General features: G+C 38.1%; 1 protein-coding gene across 1 annotated transcript; it reads left to right on the top strand.

The window, feature by feature from the left end:
• Positions 1-7,082: 7,082 nt before the first annotated feature.
• On the top strand, positions 7,083-7,967 carry LOC149553657 (hevamine-A-like). Its single transcript, XM_089789931.1, has one exon. The coding sequence runs from the start codon at positions 7,083-7,085 to the stop codon at positions 7,965-7,967; it is 885 nt and encodes a 294-aa protein (XP_089646057.1).
• The last annotated feature ends 574 nt before the right edge of the window (positions 7,968-8,541 follow it).

The following is an 8,541-nucleotide window of genomic DNA, read 5'->3' as shown; positions in this document are numbered from 1 at the left end:
TCATGTGGCAATCGAATCTCATAAGCATTGGTTCCAAACTTCTTCAATATTTGATAAGGACCTAGTTTTCTCAACATAAGCTTGGTAGATTTACCTTTTGATAGCCTCTCTTTCTTGAGATTTGCCCATACTAAATCTCCCACTTCAAATTCTAAGTGTCTCCATTTCTTATCTACATACTTCTTATACTTGTCAGAGGTTTGTTGGAGTTGTTCTTTGACTTCATCATGGATTTCTTTTATGGTTGTAGCAAATTCTTCTCCTTGGGCACTAACTTGTTGTTGTGAACTCATATCAAATAACTCAAAAATCCCTCTAGGATGAATTCCATACACCACTTGAAATGGAAACTTTGTTGTACTTCTATTGATGGAGTCATTATATGCAAATTTAGCTTGGGATAGGATTACATCCCATTTTGTTGCATGTTGTCTTGTGAATGTTCTAAACAAATTGCCCAATGTTCTATTAACTACCTCTGTTTGGCCATCAATTTGAGGGTGGTAGGATGATGAGAATGATAAATTGGTTCCAAGTTTCCTCCATAAAGTTCTCCAAAACTGCCCTACAAACTTCACATCCATGTCTGAAACTACACTAAGGGGCAGCCAGTGAATCCTTATGACTTCCTTGAAAAAGAGATTTGCTATATGAGAAGCATCATTGGTTGACTTACATGGTAAGAAGTGAGACATTTTTTTGAACCTATCTACTACAACAAATACACTATCATGCCCCTTTGTTTCTATGGCATCCCCATTACAAAATCTATCATTATGCTTTCCCAGGGTCTAGATGGTATTGGCAAAGGTTGATAAAGCCCTGCATTTGTAGTCCTTCCTTTGGCCCTTGGACAAATCATACATGTTTCCACAAAGTTTCTAACATTAGTCTAAAGTTTAGGCTAATAGTAGTACCTTCTAACTAATTCTAAGGTTTTATCCAAACCAAAATGTCCCTTCATTGTTCCATTATGCTTCTCTTGGATATTATTTATCCTCATAGAACGCCTGGGTACACATAGTTGTCCTCCTTTGAAAAGAAGATTGTCTTGTATCAAAAAACTAGGATAATCAGCATGGTATCTTTCACCAAACTCCATACATAGCTTGTTGATGTTGCCAAAATTTGGATCTACTACATACATGTCCTTGAGTGCTTCAATTCCCACACATTCTAGTTGTTTCTGGGAGACAGTCAGATGCCTTCTACTAAGAGCATCAACAACCTTTTTTGATATGCCCTTCTTATGCTTGATGCTGAAGGTATAGGCCTATAAATACTCCACACTTTTCATGTGCCAATGACTTAATTTGTCTTGGCTATTTAGAAAACTAAGTGCTTGGTTATCGATATACACAACAAACTCCTTTGGCAACAAGTAATGTCTCCACCTTTTGAGAGCTTGAACCAATGCATGCATTTCTAGGTCATATGAAGAGTATTTTTGCTTGGCTTCATTGAGCTTTTCACTTGAAAAAGCCACTGGTTTTCCTTCTTGACTAAGAATTACCCCTATAGCAACCTTGCTAGCATCACATTCTACTTGGAAGACTTTGTTAGAATTAGGTAAAGAAAGAATTGTCTGCTCACTAACCTTTTTCTTGAGCAATTCAAAAGCTTCATTTGCTAATTGACTCCATGAAAACTTACACTTCCTTCCTCCTTTAATAGTTTCTAACATAGGAGAACATATATGACTGAAATTTCTTATGAATTTCCTATAAAATGTAGCAAGACCATGAAAGCTTCTAACATCTCCAACTATTTTTGGGGGTGGCCAAGATGGTATAGCACTTACCTTATCTTTATCCATCTTCAAGCTACCTTGGGAGATCACAAAACCAAGATATGTCAGCTCCTCTTGCATGAACAAACACTTTTTGAAGTTTATTACCAATTTCTCCTCATAAAGTCTTCTCAAAACCATGTCAATGTGCTCTAGGTGTTCTTCCTTTGTCTTGCTGAAAATTAATATGTCATCTAAATATACTATGATGAACTTGCCATTGAAGTCTTTGAGTATTTCATTCATAAGTCTCATGAAGGTACTAGGAGCATTAGAGAGTCCAAATGGAATTACCTTTCATTCATATAATCCATCATTGGTTTTGAATGTTTTCTTCCACTCATCTCCAGCTCTTATCCTTATTTGATGGTACCCACTTTTTAAGTCGATCTTGGAGAAATACTTTGCACCTCCCAAACAATCAAGAAAATCTTCAATTCCTGGAATTGGAAACCTATATATCTGATTGTAATCTTATTAATGGCTCTAGAATCAACACACAACCTCTAGATTCCTTCCTTCTTGGGTTCCAAAATAGTAGGTACAACACATGGGCTTAAGCTTTCCATAATCAAACCATAATCGAGTAACTCTTTTACTTGTCTAGCAATCTCCTCATTTTGTTGAGGTGTCATCTTGTATGTAGCCTTATTGGGTAAAGTAGCTCCAGGAATGAAATCAATACAATGACTAATGTCTCATATAGGTGCTAAAAAGACCTTGGCATACCTTCTAAAATCAAACCTTCATACTTATCCAAAAGTTCTTTCACTTTATTAGTAATCACCTTCTTTGTTTTAGCCTCCTTTCTATCATTTTTAATGGGTTCTTGTGGTTGTGGGTTAGGCAACAAAAAAACACAAGGTTTAGGTTCATCTTTCATGTCTCCTAAGAATTCTTTTTTATCAACCATCATAATCTTGGCTTCCCTCTCTTTATTTTCTTCCACTTCTTCATGATCAGCAAATGGAATCAATCTAATCACCTTTCCATCCTTCTTGATGGTGTATATATTGAGTTTTCCATCATGTTGTGCTTGCAAATCATACTATCAGGGCTTACCAAATAATAGGTGGCATGCATCCATGTCAACAATATCACACAAAATTATATCCTTATACTTTCCAATCTAAAAATCAACCCATGATTGCTCATTTACAAGAGCTTCTTGACCCTTTGTTAGCCATGACACATTATAAGGAAAAGGATGAGGTATTCTCCTAAGCTTTAACTTCTCAACCATCCGAAGAGAAACTAAATTCTCAGTAGATCCTGAGTCAATAATGACTTTACATACCTTACCTCCAGATTTGCAAGCAGTCCTAAAGATAGTTTTCCTTTGTGGTGGTTCCATGGTAGTAGGCACTTTCAAAAGTGTTCTTTTCATCATTAAATTTTCTCCTCTTTTAGTTACACTATGTGAGTCAGCCATCTCCTTCTCTTAGTATTCATCATCTTGTACCAAATGTGTTCTTCTTTAACCTTGTGAACTTGAATTTTCTCTATCCAAACACCTAGATGCATAATGTCCCTCTGTATTGCAATTGAAACAAATAATTGGACTTTCCTTCTACCACCAAATCCACCTCTTGAATTGCCTCTTCTACCTCTAAAGTTACCTCTGAAATTTCCTTCACTTTGACTAGTTTCTTGCTTTATCTCCTTATGATCTTCATGGTTTTGTCCTCTTCCTTGGAAATTTCCTCTTCCCCTTTGATTTCTTCCTCTTCCTTTGCTATTTTGTTCTTGCCTTCTTTTCAATTTGGCTTCCACTTTCAATGCTAGTTGATAACATTTATGTATTGTATCAGGACACAATAAATTAAGTTCTTCTTGAGTGTTCAACCTCAATCCATTGAGATATCTAGCAACTTTTAGACTTTCACATTCACTCTGCTTTGCCCTTAAGGCTTAATTTTTGGAATTCTTTAGTATAGGCTATGACATCTAGCTCCTTTTGTCTTAAAATTTGTCTCCTTTGATGAAGCTAGATTTTATAATCCTTAGGTAAGTATGTTTCTCTCACCTTGGCACACATCCTTTCCCATGAAGTTATCATGTTTGACCCTTTCTCCTTGAGTGAAATTCCACCAAGTGAGGGCTGGTCCCTTCAACTTTGACTTGGCAATTTTTACCTTGTCCTTTTCTGCTATATTTTCACATTCAAAATGGTTGTTCAAGGCTTCTATCCAATCCACAATAGCATCAACATCCATCTTTCCTGAGAAGATGGGTAGGTCACCTTTGGCATCCTTCTTGCCAACTCTTTCAAGGGCTTATATGAAGTATCTCTAATCTACAAGTAATTTAACTAACTCCTACTCAAGGGTATCCTCTTTTTCCCCTTCTTCCTCTTGCTCTGAGAAAATCTTCTCTCTATTTTCCATCTAGCCCTTCAGCTTCTCAAATTCATCTAATAACCACTTATTGATTTTCTCATGTTCTTGCATCTTCTTTGGCAACTCAGCATTGGTGACCATGTTTGATGTTTCAACTTCTGATTTTGATCCAGACATAAAATCTAATTACCTCATGAGTTTTCCCCAAGCTCTAATACCAAAAATGATGTAGAGATAAACTCAACGGAAGCAAAAACAAAAGGAACCAACACCAACAAGAGATAGATAATAAAATTCTTCTAATTGATTTATCAAATGAATAGTATATACACTTGCTCTCCTATCGATTTCTTCTCCATGTAACCTTGTATCCAAAAACTTGACCTAAACCTAAACCTAAAAACTTTATTTATGCTCGCTAGGATGGTCTACAGAACATTTTAGATTATTACAAAATAGGAAAACCAACCCAAAGAGACTTTCTGCCAAACAACTTACAGAATACTCTAGATCAATATAAAATAGGGAAGAATGACCCCACATTGATCTAAATGAATCCCAAGAAAAGATCTTATCCTAATGAAGAAATCAAGATAAATTTTTCATGCAGAAATCATGTCCAAAATATTTTATGTGGGTCCTCCTGCACGAATTTTCCTGTATAGGAGTCATGAAATATGTTTGGTTCCAAATATACCCAATGTCATATAGTAGGTAGAAACAACAAGCCAAAAAACACAATATGATCCCCCTTCATGCTTTCATAACTCCAAATACTTGTATTAGATATATAGTTTCTCCAATTATACTCCATCCATAACATGAATCCTTTATTCTTAAATAATTCATAAAAGGTATAACCAACATACCTTGTCACCTCATTGGATCAAGAATATGATCAGATGGACCAAAAAATGTTAATTTGTAAGAGCCATTGAGCTAGGCCATTCAAAAAATGCAAACTTTGCACTTAATGATTTCCAATTTCTTTACAATTCTAAACATTGTCATTGCTTTTGCTCTAGTGTCCCACCACTTCTTGATAAAATCCACAAATTGTGGGTGTGATCGCAACATAATCTCATATCTAAAAGGTTTGTATCCTTGAGGATTTCTCTTAGCCCAACTTAACATGATCATGGAGTGATGAGAAATCATCTTGGGAAAATCATGTAGAGAAGAAAGAGGGAGGCTTTCCTAGCCAGCAGAAATTAACACCCTATCCAACCTCATTTGGATGAGATTTTTATCCATTCTATTATTACATGAAGTGAAGGGAGAGTCTTAGAGGTCAATCTCTAGGAGGTCATTGTGTCTAAGAAATTCATTCAAATCATACATGCTCTTTGAGTAATCCTCTAATACCTCTCTTTTTTCAAAGGGATAAAGGGGTATGTTGAAATCACCAGCATAAATACAATTAGTAACTTTAAGAAAACCAATAACCATAGAGGCCTCCTCCCAAACTTGCAACCTTCTAGCCCATGTATTAGGAACAGAGAAATTAAATAAAAATAAGCTAATATCATTCTCCATAAACTCAACCACCAGGAAATGAGGATTTGAAAAAATAGCTCTACCTAAAATCTTGTTGAGGTCCCATATAGTCGCAATGCCTTTGGACACATCAATCACCTCACTATAAAAGAAAATTGCACTAGACCATATATAGGCCATCAAGCTTTCAAAATTTTGAACTATCATTTTAACTCCCGAATAAGAATAATATCAACTTTGTATTCAATAATATTGTTCTTAATAATATATTTTTTCCTATGGCTATTGAGCCCCCTAACATTCCAAGAGATGATCTTAATTTGAGTTTCCTCCAAGCTAAGTTGAGTACCTTGACCAATATCCTCAAAGTTACCTTTAACTAGATGGACACATAAATTCTTGAGGATCATATTCATTTGTTACATAAACATAGATTGTTAAAGTCACGACATTTGTTCTTTTACTAAAATAACACGTAAGGAAATGATCTTTCAAAATAGTCTCATCTTGTATTTTTCTTTAGATGACCTAAACATCACACACTAAGACTTGATTCCTAAGTTACAAGTGTTAAATAGTCAAACTTGACTTCATTTTGCAACTTAAATCAATGTAATATTTAAAATTGACCATCTTCTTCTTCCAAAACTAATTTTATTAAGATATCTTGATATTATTTTTGTCCTTTATATTAGATGATTCATAAGACAACCATTTGCTCATTTCATACCTTATTGAAATATATCTTAAATGTAAATGTTTATTATTTTTTGTGATATACATAGAATGTCTAAAAATAAATTTTGTCCGTAGAATATCTTATTTTGAATACAAATAGTGGTTAATAAGAAATTATTTTAAAAGCCATATTACCGTTAGATAGAAATACATAAAAGCTGTAACTCTCACATAGGCGTCTATTCATGATACTGGGTAAGACGGTTTGAATCAGACTTTATTGGAGTTTGAGGGAAGGGAAGGCACAAACGAACTGGCAAGCATCTTCCCACCACGCATCGACGGAAGTGATAGGGCACGATAAATGCTCATATTTATCGTCTAATGAAACTAAACGAAACAGCAATTCGTCAGCATTTATGGACACCGTAATAAGACAATTTAGGACAATATAAGTTATCCAGATGTCACATAGCATAAGTATTTTAAAGTGTGTTGATGGTCATCCTGCGTGTCCCAAATATGTACGTTGGAGAGTTATGAGATGTGAATGCGGTTGGGCGCGGCGAATGCGCAGCCCAGTGTAGACTCTACAGCGACCCAGACGTGGAGTGGTGGAAGAGATTAGAGAGAAAGGGAGGGAGCATGGGCGTATACAAGGCCGAGGGAAGGCAGGCATTAAGCAAGCAAGCGAGAGTGTGATCAAAGTGAGAGAAAGAGAGAGAGAGAGATTTGAGTAGTTAAGAGCAATATTCATCGGCATCTCGATATTCGCGGAAATGGAGAGGACGTGGCCGGTTGTGGTGGTGGTGGTGGTGTTGTTGGGAATGAGGGAGGCTGCAGCAGCAGGCGGAAGCATCGCGATATACTGGGGGCAGAACGGTAACGAAGGGAGCCTGAGCAGCACGTGCTCGACAGGCAACTACGAGATAGTGATCCTGGCATTTCTGGCAAGCTTCGGCAACGGGCAGACGCCGATGATAAATCTGGCGGGGCACTGCGACCCGTCCACGAAAGGGAGCTGCAGCGGGGTGAGCAGCGACATAAAGGCGTGCCAGAGCAGGGGAGTGAAGGTGCTTCTGTCGCTGGGCGGAGGAGCGGGCAGCTACTATCTGAGCAGCGACGCAGATGCCCAGAGCGTGGCCTCCTATCTGTGGGACAACTACCTCGGAGGTAGTTCCGACTCCAGGCCCCTCGGAGACGCCGTTCTGGACGGCATCGACCTGGACATCGAGGGGGGCACCAGCGAGCACTGGGGAAGCCTCGCCAAGTACGTCAAGGGCTACGGATCAGGTAACATCCTTGTCACCGCAGCTCCCCAGTGCCCGTTCCCCGACGCCTACTTGGGGACCGCTCTCACCACCGGTCTCTTCGACTACGTCTGGGTGCAGTTCTACAACAACCCTCCATGTCAGTACGGCGGTGCAGGCTTCCCCGACGCCTGGAAGCAGTGGACCTCTTCTCTCCCCTCCTCTGCCCAGATATTCCTCGGCCTCCCTGCCTCCTCCACAGCTGCCGGCTCCGGCTACGTCCCTCCGCCCACCCTCATCTCCGACGTGCTCCCCGAGATCCGCACCTTTCCCAACTACGGCGGGGTCATGCTCTGGTCCAGATACTACGACCTCCAGGACGGCTACAGCTCCGCCATCAAGAACGCCGTCTAGGCACACTCCCTTACCCCTCACCCTTCCACTCCATTTATACCCCTTATCATACCATACTATGCTTCTTATGACCCACTTCTCTTTCTTTTGCACTTCTTTGTGCATTCTTACTATTATACTAGTGTGCTATACTACTTGTTAAACGTCGCTCCTCTCTAGAAATAATTGCGTACATCTGTTAAGTTTGATCAATTAATATTTTATCTCTTATTTTGTATCACAAGGGAAAAAATGGATGGAACGATATCACACTTCAAACATTGGATATGGTTGAGGTTTAATCCAACACGTCACACAAAGTAGCAACAAATTTAATCATTTTTCAATACTGTAAATATAAGTTTTCTATTATTAACCAGTAAATTATTATTATTTATTAAAAAAACATGACGTATGGAATGAAAAACATTCTAAAGTTTGCATGGAATTGACTTGTCATTTGAGATGAAATACAAGATAGTAGGCAATCAAATCATGTAATAATGAGACTCACGGTTATATCATAAAATAGATATAAATCACCAAGCTTGCCTCATTTATTAAGAAGGTCTTATCCATCAAGAATTGGCTTCAA

The sequence above is a fragment of the Cupressus sempervirens genome, chromosome 6 (genome assembly GCF_028749045.1).
Source record: "Cupressus sempervirens isolate cs-2001-9-10 chromosome 6, ASM2874904v1, whole genome shotgun sequence".
In the NCBI taxonomy this organism is placed as follows: Eukaryota; Viridiplantae; Streptophyta; class Pinopsida; order Cupressales; family Cupressaceae; genus Cupressus; species Cupressus sempervirens.
This window is presented reverse-complemented; position numbering and strand designations above follow the sequence as displayed.

What these genes read in the sequence shown, in the direction of transcription:
- LOC149553657 (XM_089789931.1), top strand. Translation starts at nt 7,083, where the DNA reads ATGGAGAGGACGTGGCCGGTTGTGGTGGTGGTGGTGGTGTTGTTGGGA.